At 43.3% G+C, this 24,291-nt stretch overlaps 1 protein-coding gene across 1 annotated transcript; it reads right to left on the bottom strand.

Annotated features, from left to right (window-relative positions):
• Positions 1-1,030: 1,030 nt before the first annotated feature.
• Positions 1,031-16,657, bottom strand: LOC121566805 (NLR family CARD domain-containing protein 3). Its single transcript, XM_041876686.2, has 12 exons — positions 16,576-16,657; positions 16,232-16,292; positions 15,745-15,894; positions 14,704-14,808; positions 14,417-14,600; positions 14,164-14,311; positions 11,978-12,070; positions 5,370-5,932; positions 5,066-5,241; positions 4,580-4,856; positions 2,225-2,440; positions 1,031-2,114 (listed from the first exon to the last, which is right to left on the bottom strand). Exons 2-12 carry the CDS (start codon positions 16,255-16,257, stop codon positions 1,746-1,748), a joined length of 2,307 nt encoding a protein of 768 aa, XP_041732620.1. The 5' UTR covers positions 16,258-16,292; positions 16,576-16,657; the 3' UTR covers positions 1,031-1,745.
• Positions 16,658-24,291: the final 7,634 nt, after the last annotated feature.

Genomic DNA, 24,291 nt, shown 5'->3' with positions numbered 1-24,291 from the left:
GATAAGAAGCAGTGCTTGACTTGGGCAGGAGCTCACCGGAGCAGAGTACCGGCACCTCAAATGTTCTACTGCTTGAGCTCCTGTTCTTATAGAATATTATCTCAAAAGTATAGTGGAGCTCCTGCACCTAAATATAAAACAGTACCAGCACCCAAAATGAGTACCTGAACCTATTTCAGTCCAAGTCAAGCACTGATAAGAAGCCATTTTCCCCTGTCACGCTGAGTGGTTATCGAAAGGGAGAGAGCTGGAAAGACTTTTCAAATACATTGAGAAACTATTGTAATTGTCAATGGATGTAAAAACAGACTTTGTTTGCTTGCAGTTTGAGGTGAAGAAAACATTACTTTGAGAAGCTCCACAGGTCATTAGTGGTGGTGCGTTAAACCAATCAGAAATAATATCAGATCCTCAAATGGGCACATTCATTTGCCTATATTTGCGCACAGGCCAGGTAGCCTATTACTCAACATTGACAGGAGCGTTCCAAACAAAAGACAATGACTAAATTGACAAAACTTGTAAATGGAATGAAATAAACCAAAAATTGTTTCTCACAAGTGTAGCATAGGTTGTGCACTCTGCAAACAATGTCTCCACTCAGACAATGAGAACAGGAAGACTGGAATAATAATATTGAATGCATTAAAATAAATTACCGTAACCAAAGTAACAAACATTGTAGATTAGAAATTATAGGAATTAACGGTAAATGTACTACTGGTGATTATATGTAATGGGGAATTGATATACACTAACAATTAAACGCAAACAATTCATACAATTAAGTTATGAAACAATGAATGTGTACAAATTGGATGGAGAGCGAATCGAGCATAAATTGGCTTTTAGTCTAAGCCTCCGCAATGGATTAGTTCACTGAGATGGGTGCAAAAATATATATGTATGTTACTGCTCGACTAAAACAATCTCGGTCCACCAACAGCCTAACGACCAAACAATCGACCAGTCGACTAATTGGGGTCAGCCCTACTAAGGGTAATCTACAAAAATAACTGGTGCACATGAATAAACATCTTTCAATTTATCATGATAATTCAGCCAATTAGTGTGATATGGATTTTTTTCCCCATTTCGCCCATCTCTACTGTACACCCTTCACCCCAATACACAAACTACATAATAGACACAGATACACATGTAATGTAATTTAAACACTCATAAAGGTGTGCACATAAACAAAATCAATACAAGTACTCCCTTTCCATCAAGTTTATGTTAAACAAATCATGAAAATGTTAACTAAATACCTGATTCTGCCTGTACTACAACTAGAGACGTGTGCTGGCTAGTGTCAGTGATGGAGAAGCAATAAATAATGGATTCTGCTACTAGGGTCAGTACGGTCTCAGAGCGTGCATCCGTCCGTCCTCCAGTGTGTCGTCATCTTGTTGAGTAGAGGATGAACAGGCTGTACGGCAACACAAGGCTAGCAAGAACCTTGGTCTTTATCTTGACTGGTAGTTAATGGGTTATATATTAGTCCTTACAACAGACTAGGCACAGTCACTGAGTTTGTTCAGACACAATAATGATTATAACTATTTTTGGTAAGACACATTTGTGATTTCTCCCTTATCTCTCCATCTCTCTCTGTCTGCTAGTTGGATGGGACAGACTGAAAGTCAATTGCTTTGCCTTTAGCGGGGCACAGAGACTACACCGATACTTTGGTTGCATTAAAAACAAATGATCAAACATGTTTGCTAACAGCATGAGACTTTTCAGTCCTCAGACTCTTTCAGCTCCCTGAGGCATTCACTAAGGTTGGCCTGTCTCTCTTGCCCTGCACTGTCCTTCCTCTTGGTCAGCAGCCTGACCACGTCCTCCAGACCTTTCAGCGGAGGGGCGTTATGGGGGAACAGCATCCCTCGGAGCAGACCGTCATTGAGCGTCATGGACAGGCCGCACAGGAAGCGCAGGAACAGGTCGTACTGGCCGACAGGAGCGCTGAGGTAACGGTCAATGGCTTTGCGGTACAAGTCCACCAGAGAGTGCTCCTTGAACAGCTTGGGGACGCGGTAGGACTGGTCTAGAACGTTCCGCTCCTCCAGGCGGAAGGTGAGCCATACATAATGTGCAGCCATGAACTCCTGATGATAAGAACAACATATTCATTACGAATAATAATACCTCTGTCAATCTCAATAACAATACCTAAAATCAAGAGAAGTAAAGTCATGTGACAGGAAGTCCAACCCACCAGGAAGCTCAGGTGTGTGAAGCAGAAGACCCGCTTGTCTTTGGGATTTGCCCTGGGCAGCTCAGTGCACAGGCCCGAAAAACAGGCCACCTCGCTCACCGGCAGTTTGTACTCGTTCAGGTCCTCTTCATAGAACACCGAGCGGTTATTATCCAACAGCTTCAGAGCCAGGTGACCCAGCTTCAACATGAACACTTGGTCCATTTCCGTCCATTTCTGATTATAGGAATAATACAGTAATAATACGTATTTATTTCTTTCAGGTTCAAAAGATACCTTACACAATAACAGCACCACCAGCGGACAACCTACACCAATGTCATATCTGACATCATAATGTGGGGAAGACGCTAAACAAAATCAAACTCTCCTGGGACCAGAACCTGAGACTTTCTAGAGATGTTTAGCATCGAAAAAAGAAAATACCAGACTCAGTCTTTATACTGTACATAAGACCTAGTAATAATAATAATAATAATAATAATAATAATAATAATAATAATAATATGCCATTTAGCAGACGCTTTTATCCAAAGCAACTTACAGTCATGCGTGCATACATTTTTGTGTATGGGTGGTCCCGGGGATCGAACCCACTACCTTGGCGTTACAAGCGCCGTGCTCTACCAGCTGAGCTACAGAGGACCACCTAGTACACAACTAGCAGGTAAGATGCGTGAACCAACATTAGGGAGGAGGTCCTCTGTAGCTCAGCTGGTAGAGCATGGTGCTTGCAACGCCGGGATAGTGGGTATTCATACATAAAATATGAAATCATCTGCCAAATGACTTTTTCCACATTGTTACAGCCTTATTCTAAAATTGATTAAATTTGTTTTTTTCCTCATCAATCTACACACAATACCCCATAATGACAAAGGTAAAACAGGTTTTTAGAATATTTTACTAATTTATTAAAAATAAAAAACTGAAATCACATTTACATAAGTATTCAGACCCTTTACTCAGTACTTTGTTGAAGCACCTTTTGCAGTGATTATAGCCCCGAGTCTTCTTGGGTATGATGTTACAAGCTTGGCACACCTGTATTTGGGGAGTTTCTCCCATTCTTCTCTGCATATCCTCTCAAGCTCTGGCAGGTTGGATGGGGAGTGTCGCTGCACAGCTATTTTCAGGTCTCTCCAGAGATGTTCAATCGGATTCAAGTCTGGGCTCTGGGCCACTCAAGGACATTCAGAGACTTGTCCCGAAGCCTCTCCTGCGTTTTCTTGGCTTAGGGTCATTGTCCTGTTGGAAGGTGAACCTTTGCCCAAGTCTGAGGCCCTGAGAGCTCTGGAGCAGGTTATCATCAAGGATATTTCTGTACTTTGCTCCGTTCATCTTTACCTCGATCCTGACTAGTCTTGCAGTCCCTACCGCTGAAAAACATCCCCACAGCATGATGCTGCCACCACGCTTCACCGTAGGGATGGTGCCAGGTTTCCTCCAGACGTGACGCTTGGCATTCAGGCCAAAGAGTTCAATCTTGGTTTCATCAGACCAGAGAATGTTGTTTCTCATGGTCTGAGAGTCTTTCGGTGCCTTTTGGTAACCTCCAAGCGGGCTGTCATGTACTTTTTTACTGAGGAGTGGCTTCCGTCTTGCCACTCTACCATAAAGGCCTGATTGGTGGAGTGCTGCAGAGATGGTTGTCCTTCTGGAAGGTTCTCCCATCTCAACAGAGGAACTCTAGTGCTCTGTCAGAGTGACCATCTGATTCTTGGTCACCTCCCTGACCAAGGCCCTTCTCCCCCGATTGCTCAGTTTGGCCGGGCGGCCAGCTCTAGGATGAGTCTTGGTGGTTCCAAACTTCTTCCATTTAAGAGTGATGGAGGCCACAGTGTTCTTGGGGACCTTCAATGCTGCAGAAATGTTTTGGTACCCTTCCTCAGATCTGTGCCTCGACACAATACTGTCTCGGAGCTCTACGGACAATTACTTCAACCTCATGGCTTGGTTTTTGCACTAACATGCACTGTCAACTGTGGGACCTTATATAGACAGGTGTGTCTTTCCAAATCATGTCCAATCAATTGAATTTACCACAGGTGGACTCCAATCAAGTTGTAGAAACATCAAGGATGATCAATGGAAACAGGATGCACCTCAGCTCAATTTTGTGTCTCATAGCAAAGGGTCTGAATACTTATGTAAATAAGGTATCTGTTATTTATTTGTAATAAATTAATAAGAATTTCTAAACCTCTTTTGGCTTTGTCATTATGGGGTATTGTGTGTAGATTGATAATTTTTTCATCCATTTTAGAATAACGTAACAAAAATGTGGAAAAAATCGAGGTCTGAATACTTTCCAAAGGCACTGTATATATTATATATTAGGAGGGTGGATCAGACCTGTGAGTTGGGGTTTTGCCCACAGTATTTCTCCAGCTTGCGGTTGTTCTGGATGATCATGTAGTGGATGAAGAAGGACGTTATCTTGGGGGGCTCATCTCCGTAGTTGTCATGGTTACGGAAACCCCTCTCATACACCATGGCAACCATCCAGCAGCAGAAGGGAATGTGACACAGGGTGTAGATGGTGGGGGAGTTCTTGGTGTGTCTGAGGATCTTATCAGCCAGAGACTTGTCTGAGTAACGCATGGTCAGATAGTCATCCTTCTGCTCGTCACTGTAACACAATAAATAGACTAACTAATAACAGCAATAAAATAGTCAACGGTTAGCATTTTATATCGAAGTGTTTCATTTTACTCACCATCAGTGCTTTACATTGTGTTGCAACAACTCATAGGATGTTAGAGGGGGTTAGTTACTCAATAAAACAAAACACTATCCTAACACCCAATCCCCATACCCCCCTCTAAACACCACACACACCTGTAGCCCTGTATCTCAGCGACACGGTGGATGTACTCAGGAGGTATCTGTGTGGTAGCTGCACGTCTCCCAGTCAGCCACAAGAGGGCGTGGGGCAGCAGAGCGCCTCGGATCAGATTCACCAACAGAGAGTCCAGGGGAATAACAGCCTTAATGTCAGTCACAACAGGAGTGTTCTGGAGGAGAGTGGGGAGAAGGAGAGATCTCTTTATAGGTACTGTACAGAGCGGTTCCATAGCCAAACACTTAATTTCAGCCCTGTGTGAGTGTGTGTGAGCAGCCCTGTGTGAGTGTGTGTGAGTACCTTGAAGTCGAGATTTCCTTTGTAAATGTCAATCCCGTCCATGACAAACAGCACCTTGCAGTCTGGCTGCTCCAGAAAGTCCATGGAGCGTGTCTCATTGTGGTATGTCTGCAGCAGCTCCAACATACTGATGTCCTTCTTCTCAACTCTGTTCCGCTCCCTCAGAGACTGCATCTCCCGGAATGGAAACGGGAACACAAACTGAATGTCGAAATTAGCCCGTTCCTCTGCCCAATCCAGCATGAACTTCTGGACCGCCACAGAGTTTCCGATTCCGGGCACCCCCGTGGTCAGAACGCACCGCACTGGAGACCCATTAATTGACCGGAGACGGAATATGTTATTCCCACCAATCATGCTGTCTGGGGAGGCGACCTGGGGAGGTTTGGGGGGATCGGACCGGATCCCGTGCAGGGGGTTGACCCCGCCGTGACCTTGGGTGGAGATTTGGGGTTCAACGTAGACGTACTTCAGGTACAGATGCTGGCCCGCCCGGGGAACACCCTCAAAGATACAGTTGTGTCTCCGGATCAGACCACACTTCAACTCATACTGGATCACAGCTAAAGAAAGGGAGACAGAGAGGGGGATGGAAGAGGGGGAGACAGAGAGAGGGATGGAAGATGGGTAGACAGAGAGGGGGATGGAAGATGGGTAGACAGAGAGAGGGGATGGAAGAGGGGGAGACAGAGAGAGGGATGGAAGAGGGGGAGACAGAGAGGGGGATGGAAGATGGGTAGACAGAGAGGGGGATGGAAGATGGGGAGACAGAGAGGGGGATGGAAGAGGGGGAGACAGAGAGAGGGATGGAAGATGGGTAGACAGAGAGGGGGGTGGAAGATGGGGAGAGAGAGAGGGATGGAAGAGGAGGAGACAGAGACATAAATAGAGAGATTGGGTGGAGGGAGTGAGAGAACAGTCTGACTGATTGAGTACAGATACCTCCCCAGTCTCGTCTGCTGCAGACCTGGGTTCAAATACTATCTCAGGTACAGTGCATTCGGAAAGTATTCAGACCCTTTGCTTGCTATGAGACTCGAAATTGACCTCAGGTGCATCCTGTTTCCATTGATCATCCTTGAGATGTTTCTACAACTTGATTGGAGTCCACCTGTGGTAAATTCAATTGATTGGACATGATTTGGAAAGGCACTCACCTGTCTATATAAGGTCCCACAGTTGACAATGCATATCAGAGCAAAAACCAAGCCATGAGGCCCAAGGAATTGACCGTAGAGCTCTAAGACAGGATTGTGTCGAGGCACAGATCTGAGGAAGGGTACCAAAACATTTCTGCAGCATTGAAGGTCCCCAACAACACAGTGGCCTCCATCATTCTTAAATGGAAGAAGTTTGGAACCACCAAGACTCATCCTAGAGCTGGCCGCCCGGCCAAACTGAGCAATCGGGGGAGATGGGCCTTGGTCAGGGAGGTGACCAAGAACCCGATGGTCACTCTGACAGAGCTCCAGAGTTCCTCTGTGGAGATGGGAGAACCTTCCAGAAGGACAACCCTCTCTGCAGCACTCCACCAATCAGGCCTTTATGATAGAGTGGCCAGACTTGGAGTTTGCCAAAACGTAACTAAAGGACTCTCAGACCATGAGAAACAAGATTCTCTGGTCTGATGAAACCAAGATTGAACTCTTTGGCCTGAATGACAAGCATCATATCTGGCACCATCCCTACGGTGAAGCATGGGGGTGGGCAGCATCATGCTGTGGGGATATTTTTCAGCGGCAGGGACTGGGAGACTAGTCAGGATTGAGGGAAAGATGAACAGAGCAAAGTACAGAGAGATCCTTGATGAAAACCTGCTCCAGAGCGCTCAGGACCTCAGACTGGGGCGAAGGTTCACCTTCCAACATGACAACGACCCTAAGCACACAGCCAAGACAATGCAGGAGTGGCTTCGGGACAAGTCTCTGAATGTCCTTGAGTGGCCCAGCCAGAGCCCGGACTTGAACCTGATCAAACATCTCTGGAGAGACGTGAAAATAGCTGTGCAGCGACGCTCCCCATCCAACCAGACAGAGCTTGAGGTTCTGAAGAGAAGAATGGGAGAAGCTCCCCAAATACAGGTGTGCCAAGCTTGTAGCGTCATACCCAAGAAGACTCGAGGCTGTAATCGTTGCCAAAGGTGCTTCAACAAAGTACTGGATAAAGGGTCTGAATACTTATGTAAATTTGATAGGTTTTTTATTTGTAATACATTTGCAAAAATTAATAAAAACCTGTTTTTGCTTTGTCATTATGGGGTATTGTGTGTAGACGGAGGGAAAAAATACAATTTCATCAATTTTAGAATAATAATTCCACAAAATGTGGAAAAAGTCAAGGGGTTTGAAAACTTTCCGAATGCACTGTTTTTAAATTACTTTTCAATACATTTCGAAACAAGTATTCCGATAACCTTTATTTGAAGAAAAACAACAAGTAGTTGAATGTATTTGGAAATAAACTTGGAAAGTATTTGAAAATACTCAAATACACTGACTCAAATACACTCCCATGCATTCAACCCAGGTATTTGAAAAAAGTATTTGAAATAAGTTTTAAATACTTTCAAATACAATTGTCAACTTTTTTTTTTTAATAACCATTCAAATAATAAAATAAAAGTACTTGTTTTGTGCTGTGTATTTGAAATACTCAAATGCACAGAAAAAAGTATGTACTCTTCTTGAACATTGATGGCCTGATAGGTTTGCGGGGATAGGATCTATGTGAACTTTCCTCCACATCTACAGTTGAAGTCTGAAGTTTACATACACTTAGGTTGGAGTCATTAAAACTCATTTTTCAACCACTCCACAAATGTCTTGTTAACAAACTATAGTTTTGGCAAGTCGGTTAGGACATCTACTTTGTGCATGACAAGTAATTTTTCCAACAATTGTTTACAGACAGATTATTTTACTTATAATTCACTGTATCAAAATTCCAGTGGGTCAGAAGTTTACATACACTAAGTTGACTGTGCCTTTAAACAGCTTGGAAAATTCCAGAAAATGATGTTATGGCTTTAAAAGCTTCTGATAGGCTAATTGACATCATTTGAGTCAATTGGAGGTGTACCTGTGGATGTATTTCAAGGCCTACCTTCAAACTCAGTGCCTCTTTGCTTGACATCATGGGAAAATCAAAAGAAATCAGCCAATAATAATATAATGATAATATGCCATTTAGCAGACGCTTTTATCCAAAGCGACTTACAGTCATGTGTGCATACATTTTTACGTATGGGTGGTCCCGGGGATCGAACCCACTACCCTGGCGTTACAAGCGCCATGCTCTACCAATTGAGCTACAGAGGACCACAGAAAAAAAAAAGACCTTGGAAAAAAAATCTGGTTCATCATTGGGAGCAATTTCCAAATGCCTGAAGGTACCACGTTCATCTGTACAAATAATAGTACGCAAGTATAAACACCATGGGACCACGCAGCCGTCATACCGCTCAGGAAGGAGACACGTTCTGTCTCCTAGAGATGAACGTACTTTGGTGCGAAAAGTGCAAATCAATCCCAAAACAACAGCAAAGGACCTTGTGAAGATGCTGGAGGAAACAGGTACAAAAGTATCTATATCCACAGTAAAACAAGTCCTATATCGACATAACTTGAAAGGCCGCTCAGCAAGGAAGAAGCCACTGCTCCAAAACCTCCGTTAAAAAACAAAGACTACTGGCAAAAACTGTACACTTAGAAAGAATTAGATATATTCTGAACAATAAATTATCAACATTTGATCAAGTCTGGCAGCCTTTCCTCTCTTACCTGGACCAGTCGGTGCTATGAATTTGTACTTTTTAACGCACTCTCAATTGTCATATTGTAATCTACCTTTGGGCAGCGTGTGCTGGCCCTGACACTCGAGCAGTCGGGAGGGGAATAGGGTGGAATGGGGGGGGATAAAGGGGGGTTACATCTACCCTTTTTCTTTCTACCTGTCCCTGTTCTGTATGTCGTGTTTTGTAATATTTGTTTTGTGTCCAGAACTCTGGGTCTTGTTGTTCATGTCTGTTCTCTTATGTTTAGATAAGAACTGTACACATGTCTTTCATACCTATACACCATTCTTGTGTGTGTTCAAGAAAAAATATTTGAACAAGAAAAAAAAACAAAGACTACGGTTTGCAACTTCACATGGGGACAAAGATTGTACTTTTTGGAGAAATGTCCTCTGGTCTGATGAAACAAAAATAGAACTGTTTGGCCATAATGACCATCGTTATGTTTGGAGGAAAAAGGGGGTCCCTTGCAAGCCGAAGACCACCATCCCAACCGTGAAGCACGGGGGTGGCAGCATCATGCTGTGGGGGTACTTTGCTGCAGGAGGGACTGGTGCACTTCACAAAATAGATGGCATCATGAGGAAGGAAAATTATGTGGATATGTTGAAGCAACATCTCAAGACATCAGTCAGGAAGTTAAAGCTTGGTCGCAAATGGGTCTTCCAAATGGACAATGACCCCAAGCATACTTCCAAACTTGTGGCAAAATGGCTTAAGGACAACAAAGTCAAGGTATTGGAGTGGCCATCACAAAGCCCTGACCTCAATCCTATAGAACATGTGTGGGCAGAACTGAAAAAGTGTGTGTGCGCATGGAGGCCTACAAACCTGACTCAGTTACACCAACTCTGTCAGGAGGAATGGGCCAAAATTCACCCAACTTATTGTGGGAAGCTTGTGGAAGGCTACCCGAAACGTTTGACCCAAGTTAAACAATTTAAAGGCAATGCTACCAAATACTAATTGAGTGTATGTAAACTTCTGACCCACTTGAAATGTGATGAAAGAAATAAAAGCTGAAATAAATCATTCTCTCTACTATTATTCTGACATTTCACATTCTAAAAATAAAGTGGTGATCCTAACTGACCTAAGACAGGGAATTTTTACTAGGATTAAATGTCAGGAATTGTGAAAAACTGAGTTTAAATGTATTTGGCTAAGGTGTATGTAAACTTCCGACTTCAACTGTAAATGTGATGAGTTTGCAGCATATTTCAGAGATAAGATGGCAAACATTAGGCTGGGTATCAGTCAAGCAAGACCTGATGAGAAGTTTGATATGTGCCATAGCCTACCACGCAAAGGCACTATGGAGTTATTTTCCTTGGTTGACACAGTCATGCTCAGGAAAGTGATATCACAATATAAGACTTCTACCTGCCTTCTCGATCCTATCCTATTGCATATCTGAAGAACTGCAAGCTATTGTTAATCACTCCCTGTTCACAGGCACTTTCCCCACTGCACTAAAAACTGCTATGGTGAAACCCCTTCTGAAGAAAAGTCATCTAGATTCTTCAGCTCTTAACAATTCTTCAGCCAATAATCCAACCTTCCATTGTTAAGCAAAATTCTGGAGAAATTGGTTTTCAAACAGCTCAATTATTTTTTCTAAGTGCCAACTGTGTTTTCATGCCCACCACAGCACAGAGACAGCCTTAGTTAAAGTGGTAAATGATCTTAGAGCCAACACAGATGCCAAACAGCTCTCTGTCCTTGTACTCTTGGATTTAAGTGCTGCATTCGACACTGTTGACCATGATGTCCTTCTGGACAGACTGGAGAGGTGGGTTGGCCTCTTCGGTCCAGTTCTAAATTGGTTTAGGACCTATTTAACCTGTTGAGAATTTGTCACAATTGGTGAACATAACTCAGAAAATACATATTACATGTGGCATTCCACAAGGTTCGATTTTGGGTCTGGTACTGTTCAGTTAATATATGTTACCCCTTGGCACATTTTAATTCACAGGCAATAAAGACAAAACACCAGGTAAAAAAACCTAGGTGTCATTTTAGATTCTGAACTCAATTTCGAATCACACATTAGGAATGTGACCAAAATAGCTTTTTACCACCTGAGGAACATTGCCATGGTGCGGCCGTTTCTATCTCAGGCAGATGCAGAGAGACTCATCCATGCTTTTATTACAAGCAGACTTGACTACTGTAATGCTCTCCTGTCTGGTCTACCCAAGAAAGCCATTGGTCAACTGCAAAACATACAGAATGCTGCAGCACGGGTACTGACCAAGACTAGACAGAGAGCACACATTATACCGGTTTTAAAGTCTCTGCACTGGCTGCCTGCGAGTTTTAGAATTCATTTAAAGATGATTCTATTGGTTTTTAAATCAATCCACAATTGTGCACCCAAACACATGAGTTATGTACCCAGTAGGTCCCTCAGGTCCTCTGGCACTGGCCTTTTAAGTATCCCAAAGCCTGGGACCAAGAGGCATGGAGAGGCAGCCTTTAGTTACTATGCCCCCAGCCCTGGAATAGTCTGCCAGAGAACCTGAGGGGGGCCGAAACTGTTGACATTTTTTAAATAGATCTTATAACACACCTTTTTAGCTTAGCTTTTCCTTAGGAAAGCATTTTAGTCATTCCGTTTTTGTTATTCTTTTGTTATTTTTATCTTATGTTTGTTGTGTAGTAAATATTGATGTTTTTATTTATGTTCTTTCCTGTGAAGCATTCATGTCTGAAATGTGCTATATAAATAAAGTTTCATTTGATTTGAAATAACAAATACACATGTATTTTAACCCAGGTGTGGTGAGTGAAAGACAGTTCTGGTTGTTACCTCTCTTGCACTTATTCTCTAGTTCCTGGGCCAGCTCGGATTTCTTCATGCTCTCCAGCATGCGGATCGCCTCCCGCAGGCCTTGCAGTTTACCTGACACATAATAATCAGCATCATCATCAAAAACCGAAAGCACTTTATAAATACATTAGACATAATGGGCCCCGTGTAGCTCAGTTGGTAGAGCATGGCGCTTGCAACGTCAGGGTTGTGGGTTCATTTCCCACGGGGGGCCAGTATGAAAATGTATGCACTCACTAACTGTAAGTGGCTCTGGATAACAGCGTCTGCTAAATGTCTAAAATGTAAAAATGATCACCATCTCTAATGACAACCTGTTCCTGCTGTAGTTGCTTCTTTTGTAGTAAGCAGTGCACTAACATGGTGTGATTGTAGTAAGCAGTGCACTAACAGGGTGAGATTGTAGTAAGCAGTGCACTAACAGGGTGTGATTGTAGTACGCAGTGCACTAACAGGGTGTGATTGCAGTAAGCAGTGCACTAACATGGTGTGATTGTAGTAAGCAGTGCACTAACAGGGTGTGATTGTAGTAAGCAGTGCACTAACAGGGTGTGATTGTAGTAAGCAGTGCACTAACAGGGTGTGATTGTAGTAAGCAGTGCACTAACAGGGTGTGATTGTAGTAAGCAGTGCACTAACAGGGTGTGATTGCAGTAAGCAGTGCACTAACAGGGTGTGATTGCAGTAAGCAGTGTACTAACATGGTGTGATTGTAGTAAGCAGTGCACTAACATGGTGTGATTGTAGTAAGCAGTGCACTAACAGGGTGTGATTGTAGTAAGCAGTGCACTAACAGAGTGTGATTGTGGTAAGCAGTGCACTAACAGGGTATGATTGTAGTAAGCAGTGCACTAACAGGGTGTGATTGTAGTAAGCAGTGCACTAACAGGGTGTGATTGCAGTAAGCAGTGCACTAACAGGGTGTGATTGTAGTAAGCAGTGCACTAACAGGGTGTGATTGCAGTAAGCAGTGCACTAACAGGGTGTGATTGTAGTAAGCAGTGCGCTAACAGGGTGTGATAGCAGTAAGCAGTGCACTAACAGGGTGTGATTGCAGTAAGCAGTGCACTAACAGGGTGTGATTGTAGTAAGCAGTGTACTAACATGGTGTGATTGTAGTAAGCAGTGCACTAACATGGTGTGATTGTAGTAAGCAGTGAACTAACAGGGTGTGATTGTAGTAAGCAGTGCACTAACAGGGTGTGATTGTAGTAAGCAGTGCACTAACAGGGAGTGATTGTAGTAAGCAGTGCACTAACAGGGTGTGATTGTGGTAAGCAGTGCACTAACATGGTGTGATTGTAGTAAGCAGTGAACTAACAGGGTGTGATTGTAGTAAGCAGTGCACTAACAGGGTGTGATTGTAGTAAGCAGTGCAGTAACAGGGTGTGATTGTAGTAAGCAGTGCACTAACAGGGTGTGATTGCGGTAAGCAGTGCACTAACAGGGTATGATTGTAGTAAGCAGTGCACTAACAGGGTGTGATTGTAGTAAGCAGTGCACTAACAGGGTGTGATTGCAGTAAGCAGTGCACTAACAGGGTGTGATTGTAGTAAGCAGTGCACTAACAGGGTGTGATTGCAGTAAGCAGTGCACTAACAGGGTGTGATTGTAGTAAGCAGTGCACTAACAGGGTGTGATTGTAGTAAGCAGTGCACTAACAGGGTGTGATTGTAGTAAGCAGTGCACTAACAGGGTGTGATTGTAGTAAGCAGTGCACTAACAGGGTGTGATTGCAAGTAAAGCAGTGCACTAACAGGGTGTGATTGCAGTAAGCAGTGCACTAACAGGGGTGTGATTGTAGTAAGCAGTGCACTAACAGGGTGTGATTGTAGTAAGCAGTGCACTAACAGGGTGTGATTGTAGAAAGCAGTGCACTAACAGGGTGTGATTGTAGTAAGCAGTGCACTAACAGGGTGTGATTGCAGTAAGGGCAGTGCACTAACAGGGTGTGATTGTAGTAAGCAGTGCACTAACAGGGTGTGATTGCAGTAAGCAGTGCACTAACAGGGTGTGATTGTAGTAAGCAGTGCACTAACAGGGTGTGATTGTGGTAAGCAGTGCACTAACAGGGTGTGATTGTGGTAAGCAGTGCACTAACAGGGTGTGATTGTAGTAAGCAGTGCACTAACAGGGTGCGATTGTAAATGTGTGTTAGCCTTTACCGAAGCGCTCCAGCATCTTATCCACTAGGTCCAGCGTATCACCCTCCTTCAGGTCAGCCATGGTGAAGGAGGGGTGGCGCCCACACAGATACCGCTTAAACAGGTCTAACTCATGACCTTCCAGTGATGTCAGAGAACTCTGCATGGACTAGATAGAGGAAGGGGAGGAGTGAGAGTTCACATACATACTCTCATAGCAAGAGAACCACAGATCAGACACACATTCACATTTGGTGAAAACACGCTCGCACACCTTGAATATGTAAGGCAGGTCGATTTCAGGATGCAACGGGCCTGGCTGTTGTTCATCATCGCCCTCTTCCTGTGATTGGTCCTCATGCTCGACGGGGGGCGAGGGCTCAGGGGAGTCTACCTGGATGGGGCTGCTTTCATCCCTTTCTTCCTCCTCCTCCTCCTCCTCCTCCTCCTCTACATATCTACAGACAGAGAGAAAGAGAATGTACCTGGTCAGCAACTGTGTGTGTGTGTGTGTGTGTGTGTGTGTGTGTGTGTGTGTGTGTGTGTGTGTGTGTGTGTTACCTCTCTGAGTCAAAGACTCCCTCTCGGGGCTGCTTGCTGACAGACTGCTGCTGTGTGATCTCAGTGAAGACTGTCTCTGTATCCACGTTGGGGAACAGCTGGACCCTGGAGGAACAAGAGCGCATTAGCACAACCTCAACGTCAGGACAACGTCAGGACAGGAGAACGGATGGAAGGAGGATTTGTCAAACCTTTCAAATTAACTTAATAGATTAGGGAAACCAACCAGGAAACAATCTGATAGTGTTATGTGGTCACAGTATGTGTGTAATACCCAGTGCCAGCATACAGTGCCTTCCAAAAGTATTCTTACCCCTTGACTTATTAAATTGATTTCTCACCCATCTACACACAACACCCCATAACGACAAAGTAAACAAAAAATTCACATTTATTCAAAATGAAATACAGAAATACCACATTTATAAATAGTAGTATTACATTTACGTCATTTAGCAGACGCTCTTATCCAGAGCGACTTAGTATAGTATAGTATTCACACCCCAAGTCAATACATTACAATCACCTTTGTCAGCCACTACAGCTGCAAGTCGTTCTGGGTAAGTCTCGAAGAGCTTTCCACACCTGGACTGTACAATATTTGCACATATTATTAAAAAAATTCTTCATGCTCTCAAGTTGGTTGTTGATCATTGCTAGACAACAATTTTCAAGTCTTGCCATAGATTTTCAAGCCGATTTAAGTCAAAACTGTAACTAGGCCACTCAGGAACATTGAATGTCGTCTTGGTAAGCAACTCCAGTGTATACAGTAGTTGACCTTGTGTTTTAGGTTACTGTCCTGCTGAAAGGTGAATTTGTCTACCAGTATCTGCTGGAAAGCAGACTGAACCAGATTTTCCTCTAAGATTATGCCTGTGCTTAGCTCTATTCCGTTTCTTTTTATCCCCAAAAAAAACTCCCTAGTCCTTGCCGATGACAAGCATACCATAACATGAATCAGTGTGAATACTTTCTGAAGGCACTGTAGGTGGTCAGTCAGGTTTGACAGGCAAGCTGTGTGTGTGTGTGTGTGTGTACCCTGTATGTGTAGTGAAGGTAGGTAGTTCCGGTTTGCCAAACGAGCTCTGAGCCTCTGTGATGTTCTCGTCCTCTTCCTCCTCTTCATCACTCTTCATGGATCCATAGCTAGAGGGAGGTCTCTCCTGATTCCGGCTCCCCTGTAGGATTCTGACAACAACATCCCAGGAAATAAAACCTAGTAACTTTTTCCTAAACGTGTATTACTAATTGTGTAGGCTGTGTTTGGTGTCCCAAAATATCTTTGGGACCTGGAAAGGTGCTATTCAAAACATCATCAGTTATGATAAAAGTCTGCTAACAGCCCTTGGCTGTAACAACTCCATTAAAAACATAAATTGAGATGACAGAGAAGGGAATATAGCTCCAATGACTCATATGGTATTGGTCCAACAACATGGTAACACACTTACGCATATTCAACTGACGTTAATCGTTCAAACACTCTTTCCAAAGGTTTAACAGACAGTGGTACCGGTCCACTCACCTCTCCACTTCTGAATCCGAGTCCATTTCTGTTCCACCGACAGGCTCAAATCCCGAATCTCCTGTGTAGGGGGAGAGATTATTCTGGTGCCGTCGGTAAAATTGATGAAGTAGCAGGGGGTTGAAAGAAGTAGGTAGGCTGCCCTACGGCCTAGTGCTAACGTATGTGTTGCATTAGCTACATACCAAGCAAGTTGTGACACTGGCCTGTCGACTTCCTATACAGAATGTAAACAATGCCTTCAACACCTATTGGGTGCGCATTTGAAAATTATACCAAACTATACAGTCAAGTACATTTAGAAAGTTATAATACCCTACTCACTCACAACACTACTAACTTACCAACTCTCTTACTTCCCACCTTTCAAAATGTCGGACATCACTTTCGTTTTCAATTTAAAGAGGTTACGATTTCTAAACCCAGACGCGCAACATCGCGAGACTTCCTGGAACGCTTGCGAAGCAGATCAAACAGACTAGGCCGGGGTTTGGTGCCGCGTTCAAGTGCTAATCGGAACTTGTAAACTCAAACATTTACGACTTGTTGATTCTTTAAACGCGTCACGTATGGCTACAACAAATTAGCAAGTCGGACATTTCTGAGTTTCCTATTTCCGACTAATACTTGAACAAGGCAAAAGAGCAGATCAATTTTGACAAGACGTTGAACAACGTTGGTCACCGCTTTTCAAAGTGTGTTGCATTATGGCTATAAAAATTGTCGGACTTGCAACTACACTGAACAAAAATATAAACGCAACATGTAAAGTGTTGGTCACATGTTTCATGAGCTGAAATAAAAGATCCATATGCACAAAAAGCTTATTTCTCTCAAACGTTGTGCACAAATCTGTTTACATCCCTGTTAGTCAGCATTTCCTCTTTGCCAAGACAATCCATCCACCTGACAGGTGTGGCATATCAAGAAGCTGATTAAACAACATGATCTTTAAACAGGTGTATCTTGTGCTGGGGGGAATAAAAGGCCAGTTTAAATGTGCAGTTTTGTCACACAACACAGTGCCACAGGGAGTGTGCAATTGGCATGCTGACTGCAGGAATGTCCTCCAGAGCTGTTGCCAGAGAATGTAATGTTAATTTCTCTACCATAAGCCGCCTCCAACGTTGTTTTAGAGAATTTGGCAGTATATCCAACCGGCCTCACAACCGCAGACCACGTGTAACCACGCCAGCCCAGGACCTCCACATCCGACTTCATCACCTGTGCGATCATCTAAAGGGGTGGGGGGGCAGCTCTAACAGGGCAGAAATTTGACGAACTGACTTGACGGAAAGTCTATGACGGTGCTGAGGAGTATTTATTTCTGTAATAAAGCCCTTTTGTGGGGAAAAACTCATTCTGCTTGGCTGGGCCTGACTCCCCAGTTGGTAGACATAGTTGCCAAGTGGGTGGGCCTATGCACTCCTGCCCAGTCATGTGAAACCCATAGATTAGGGCCTAATGCATTTATTTCAATTGACTGATTTCCTTATATGAACTGTCACTCAGTAAAATCTTTGAAATTGTTGCATGTTGCATTTCTATTTTTGTTCAGTATACATTTCTGAAGTTGCTCCTCACCAACTGCAACTTGAAGTCATAAACAAAGCATTGGGGAAGACAACCTTCTGTTGCACATACAGTGGGGAGAACAAGTATTTGATACACTGCCGATTTTGCAGATTTTCCTACTTACAAAGCATGTAGAGGTCTGTAATTTTTATCATAGGTACACTTCAACTGTCCAGTTGAACTATCCAGGCTCTGTCGTAGCCGGCCGTGACCAGGAGACCCATGGGGCGGCGCACAATAATAATAATAATAATATAATATGCCATTTAGCAGACGCTTTTATCCAAAGCGACTTACAGTCATGCGTGCATACATTTTTTGTATATGGGTGGTCCCGGGGATCGAACCCACTACCCTGGCATTACAAGCACCGTGCTCTACCAGCTGAGCCACAGAGGACCACCAATGGCCCAGCGTCGTCCAGGGTAGGGGAGGGAATGGCCGGCAGGGATGTAGCTCAGTTGGTAGAGCATGGCTTTTGCAACGCCAGGGTTGTGGGTTCGTTTCCCACGGGGGGCCAGTATGAAAAATAAAATAAAAAATAACAACAAAAAAATAGTGTATGCACTCACTAACTGTAAGTTGCTCTGGATAAGAGCGTCTGCTAAATGACGTAAATGTAAATGTAAACTGTGAGAGATGGAATCTAAAACAAAAATCCAGAAAATCACATTGTATGATTTTTAAGTAATTAATTTGCATTTTATTGCATGACATACAGTGGGGGAAAAAAGTATTTAGTCAGCCACCAATTGTGCAAGTTCTCCCACTTAAAAAGATGAGAGAGGCCTGTAATTTTCATCATAGGTACACGTCAACTATGACAGACAAAATGAGAAAAAAAAATCCAGAAAATCACATTGTAGGATTTTTAATGAATTTATTTGCAAATTATGGTGGAAAATAAGTATTTGGTCAATAACAAAAGTTTCTCAATACTTTGTTATATACCCTTTGTTAGCAATGACACAGGTCACACATTTTCTGTAAGTCTTCACAAGGTTTTCACACACTGTTGCTGGTATTTTGGCCCATTCCTCCATGCAGATCTCCTCTAGAGCAGTGATGTTTTGGGGCTGTCGCTGGGCAACACAGACTTTCAACTCCCTCCAAAGATTTTCTATGGGGTTGAGATCTGGAGACTGGCTAGGCCACTCCAGGACCTTGAAATGCTTCTTACGAAGCCACTCCTTCGTTGCCCGGGCGGTGTGTTTGGGATCATTGTCATGCTGAAAGACCCAGCCACGTTTCATCTTCAATGCCCTTGCTGATGGAAGGAGGTTTTCACTCAAAATCTCACGATACATGGCCCCATTCATTCTTTCCTTTACACGGATCAGTCGTCCTGGTCCCTTTGCAGAAAAACAGCCCCAAAGCATAATGTTTCCACCCCCATGCTTCACAGTAGGTATGGTGTTCTTTGGATGCAACTCAGCATTCTTTGTCCTCCAAACACGACTGAGTTGAGTTTTTACCAAAAAGTTCTATTTTGGTTTCATCTGACCATATGACATTCTCCCAATCCTCTTCTGGATCATCCAAATGCACTCTAGCAAACTTCAGACGGGCCTGGACATGTACTGGCTTAAGCAGGGGGACACGTCTGGTACTGCAGGATTTGAGTCCCTGGCGGCGTAGTGTGTTACTGATGGTAGGCTTTGTTACTTTGGTCCCAGCTCTCTGCAGGTCATTCACTAGGTCCCCCCGTGTGGTTCTGGGATTTTTGCTCACCGTTCTTGTGATCATTTTGACCCCACGGGGTGAGATCTTGCGTGGAGCCCCAGATCGAGGGAGATTATCAGTGGTCTTGTATGTCTTCCATTTCCTAATAATTGCTCCCACAGTTGATTTCTTCAAACCAAGCTGCTTACCTATTGCAGATTCAGTCTTCCCAGCCTGGTGCAGGTCTACAATTTTGTTTCTGGTGTCCTTTGACAGCTCTTTGGTCTTGGCCATAGTGGAGTTTGGAGTGTGACTGTTTGAGGTTGTGGACAGGTGTCTTTTTTACTGATAACAAGTTCAAACAGGTGCCATTAATACAGGTAACGAGTGGAGGACAGAGGAGCCTCTTAAAGAAGAAGTTACAGGTCTGTGAGAGCCAGAAATCTTGCTTGTTTGTAGGTGACCAAATACTTATTTTCCACCATAATTTGCAAATAAATTCATAAAAAATCCTACAATGTGATTTTCTGGATTTTTTTCTCTCAATTTGTCTGTCATAGTTGACGTGTACCTATGATGAAAATTACAGGCCTCTCTCATTTTTTTAAGTGGGAGAACTTGCACAATTGGTGGCTGACTAAATACTTTTTTTCCCCACTGTACGTATATATCATCAGAAACCCACAGGCACCTCTCAAACAATCGCCCCGTGGTGTTCCCAGCCAACTCCCAATCGACACAAATCACCCCCTAGTCCTTCCTGACTCTCCAAAAGCCACACTCTCGCTGTCTCCAGCCCCTCCCTCCTTTTGTTTCAAGGGTGGACTTCAGTACTTTCAGCACTCGTTCCGCCTCTGTGTGTCCTGCCATATTAATGTACACGACGCTTCCTTCTTTTTATTTCTATTCTAAAAGTTTTTAAATTTTATGTTCAAGTTTCTATTTCTCACTTTTAATACGTTTTATTTTAATTTCTCTACCTTAGTATATCTATTCCCAATTATCATTCACAAATTATACGGTTTAAACAACCACAAACCCAATAGTTATTCACAAATTATACAGTTTGGACCGCCACAGACGTTTTTTTTTTTATTCCTAATTAGTTTTCTATCAAGGTATACAGGTTTATTAATTTTAGTAACCCGCATTCACTCTTTTATTTCGTCTGCAAACACTTTTTTATTACACTGGGATCATTCACACTCTCATGAATACGACACCCTATACTCTAAAGTGTCCCTCTGATCCTAGCCGTACCTAGCCTTTGCTGATACGTGTCAATAGCGTCACCCCTTTCTTAAAGAATTTTAAGTGCCTCCTATGAACCTAGTCATATCTAGTCTGAACTGATACAGTGGGGGAAAAAAGTATTTAGTCAGCTACCAATTGTGCAAGTTCTCCCACTTAAAAAGATGAGAGAGGCCTGTAATTTTCATCATAGGTACACGTCAACTATGACAGACAAAATGAGGAAAAAAAATCCAGAAAATCACATTGTAGGATTTTTAATGAATTTATTTGCAAATGATGGTGGAAAATAAGTATTTGGTCAATAACAAAAGTTTCTCAATACTTTGTTATATACCCTTCATTGGCAATGACACAGGTCAAACGTTTTCTGTAAGTCTTCACAAAGTTTTCACACACTGTTGCTGGTATTTTGGCCCATTCCTCCATGCAGATCTCCTCTAGAGCAGTGATGTTTTGGGGCTGTCGCTGGGCAACACAGACTTTCTACTCCCTCCAAAGATTTTCTATGGGGTTGAGATCTGGAGACTGGCTAGGCCACTCCAGGACCTTGAAATGTGTCTTACGAAACCACTCCTTCGTTGCCCGGGCGGTGTGTTTGGGATCATTGTCATGCTGAAAGACAAATCCACGTTTCATCTTCAATGCCCTTGCTGATGGAAGGAGGTTTTCACTCAAAATCTCACGATACATGGCCCCATTCATTCTTTCCTTTACATGGATCAGTCGTCCTGGTCCCTTTGCAGAAAAACAGCCCCAAAGCACGATGTTTCCACCCCCATGCTTCACAGTAGGTATGGTGTTCTTTGGATGCAACTCAGCATTCTTTGTCCTCCAAACACGACGAGTTGAGTTTTTACCAAAAAGTTATATTTTGATTTCATCTGACCATATGACATTCTCCCAATCCTCTTCTGGATAATCCAAATGCACTCTAGCAAACTTTAGACGGGCCTGGACATGTACTGGCTTAAGCAGGGGGACACGTCTGGCACTGCAGGATTTTAGTCCCTGGTGGCGTAGTGTTACTGATGGTAGGCTTTGTTACTTTGGTCCCAGCTCTCTGCAGGTCATTCACTAGGTCCCCCCGTGTGGTTCTGGGATTTCTGCTCACCGTTCTTGTGATCATTTTGACCCCACGGGGTGAGATCTTGCGTGGAGCCCCAGATCGAGGGAGATTATCAGTGGTCTTGTATGTCTTCCATTTCCTAATAATTGCTCCCACAGTTGATTTCTTCAAACCAAGCTGCTTACCTATTGCAGATTCAGTCTTCCCAGCCTGCTGCAGGTCTACAATTTTGTTTCTGGTGTCCTTTGACAGCTCTTTGGTCTTGGCCATAGTGGAGTTTGGAGTGTGACTGTTTGAGGTTGTGGACAGGTGTCTTTTAAACTGATAACAAGTTCAAACAGGTGTCATTAATACAGGTAACGAGTGGAGGACAGAGGAGCCTCTTAAAGAATAAGTTACAGGTCTGTGAGAGCCAGAAATCTTGCTTGTTTGTAGGTGACCAAATACTTATTTTCCACCATAATTTGCAAATAAATTCATAAAAAATCCTACAATGTGATTTTCTGGATTTTTTTTCCTCACTTTGTCTGTCATAGTTGATGTGTACCTATGATGAAAATTACAGGCCTCTCTTATCTTTTTAAGTGGGAGAACTTGCACAATTGGTGGATGACTAAATACTTTTTCCCCCACTGTATGTGCCATAGCGTCGCACTGCCTATCTATTTTAAGTACCTCCTATGAACCTTAGTCATAGCGTCGCACTGTCTAACTATTTAAAGTACCTCCTATGAACCTCAGTCATAGCGCCGCACTGTCTAACTATTTAAAGTACCTCCTATGAACCTTAGTCATAGCGTCGCACTGTCTAATCCTACAATTCCCATGGGTTTAACCATCACAATTATCAAACATTTGCATAGTATATTATGAAATTTAAGTTGTATAATGTACACGTTATGTTGGTATAATAGGGTTCACTTACATCAAACAGGTGCTTCACTAAATTAATTTGGATAAAGCCAATGTGCAGAACTTTAGTTATATAACAATAGGTGTCTGCTTACCTGTTTTTAGAAGCCCGGGCACTTTGTGAAACACACCATTCGACGACAGCGATGTCCAATGGGCTGGATGAATTCCAGCGAAGTTCCGCTACCAGATCACAGTCGGAGGTCACCAATTGTTAGAAATAGCGTTAGTTCAAATTTGGTATTGGAATAAGAGAAAACATGATCAAGAGGTATTCAATTCAAGCTAAATTTATTATATGCAAATGTATATATGATAAGTATGAAGGTTCGTATACGGGCTCACTGAAATACCACGCAGGGCAGACAGAGAACTGATCCATTGTTACAGGCTCTTCTTTAAATACCCTGACAGTGATAGTTCCCGCTCCTTGCTGGGCCTATCAGGGTAGAGGCTGAGTGTGGTTTAGACTTACTCAGCCTATCGTTGGCGCACAGGCTGGTCCCAGTCCCTTGGCGCTTCACTGTTGCCAGGCATAAGTTGTTATCATCACAACTTGTCTAGAGAGTCGGCACTTTTTGCAGTACACGTCCTTGAGCGCGGTTTAACAAAGAGGCAGTGTTTGTGTATGTGAGACACAAGTTCTTATCTCCCCCTACTCCCTAACACCTCCTCACATGAATCACAGCTTGTTATGTTAAACAGTCTATATCAGTACAGCACAAACCTATTATGTTTAATCATTAATGTATTCATTCTAAGCTAGGCATCACATATAGTTATAAGAAAATAGATCCCCACAACCAGCAACAGTTCTTTCACATTAATATTAGTGCAGATGAAGGAAAGGAGGCAAGGAAAGGAGGCAAGGAAAGAAAGCAACTATTGAGATGCAATTTAGAGCATTGTACTTCTTACTCAACAGTCTCTAATCCCTTTTCTGGCTGTGTCTCAATACAGTAATGGCGTCCTTTCCTATTCTCAGTGCCACATCTGAGCCCTCTCACACACCTCCTCTCTCTCGCTCAAAAGCTCTGACGGAGGAGCCCAACCAGGGCTTGCGACCACTGAAGCGAAATGCAGAGAAGAAGTTCTGCAGCCGCTCGCCGTGTCTAAACAGCATCATCACAGACTTGTTTTTAATAATATGGCTCACCTGGGTCGACCTGTTCTATCAATGACATTTCACACATAGACCCAGTGTGTTGAGTTCACACAGTGGCTCTGGTCAAAAGCAGTTCACTATATAGGCCATATTGTGTAATTTGAGACTAGCCTCTTCCTGAATGGACACAGGTGGCAGGGTGGTAAAATGAATTTCTCTAGTACATTAGTAGTGATCACCCTAAACTTTAGGGCCTAAAGCCTGTGTGTGTGTGTGTGAGAGTGTACTCCGTTTCCCAGGTCCTTGTATCTCCATGATTACAGCATCTGTACCTTTCAGAGGTGGATAAGCTGGGGGCTACACTCACCCTGCACGGCAACACCATGGAAAACGAGGGGTGCTACAGGTACACACACACTTAGAACCACAGGCATTACATGAGAAAGGTGAGGACAGCTGCCAAACCCAAATCTACACACACCCACA

Source organism: Coregonus clupeaformis, chromosome 5 (assembly GCF_020615455.1).
Source record: "Coregonus clupeaformis isolate EN_2021a chromosome 5, ASM2061545v1, whole genome shotgun sequence".
In the NCBI taxonomy this organism is placed as follows: domain Eukaryota; kingdom Metazoa; phylum Chordata; class Actinopteri; order Salmoniformes; family Salmonidae; genus Coregonus; species Coregonus clupeaformis.
The sequence above is the reverse complement of the archived record's forward strand: the minus strand, read 5'-3'. Positions and strand labels throughout refer to the sequence as shown.

Excerpts from the sequence above, each read along its gene's own strand:
- LOC121566805 (XM_041876686.2), bottom strand. The coding sequence starts at position 16,257 with ATGGACTCGGATTCAGAAGTGGAGAG. Across the intron at positions 14,809-15,744 it reads ACCTTCACTACACATACAGG|GGTCCAGCTGTTCCCCAACG; the intron begins GTACACACACAC and ends TTGTTCCTCCAG. Across the intron at positions 14,312-14,416 it reads ACCTGCCTTACATATTCAAG|TCCATGCAGAGTTCTCTGAC; the intron begins GTGTGCGAGCGT and ends TCCTCTATCTAG.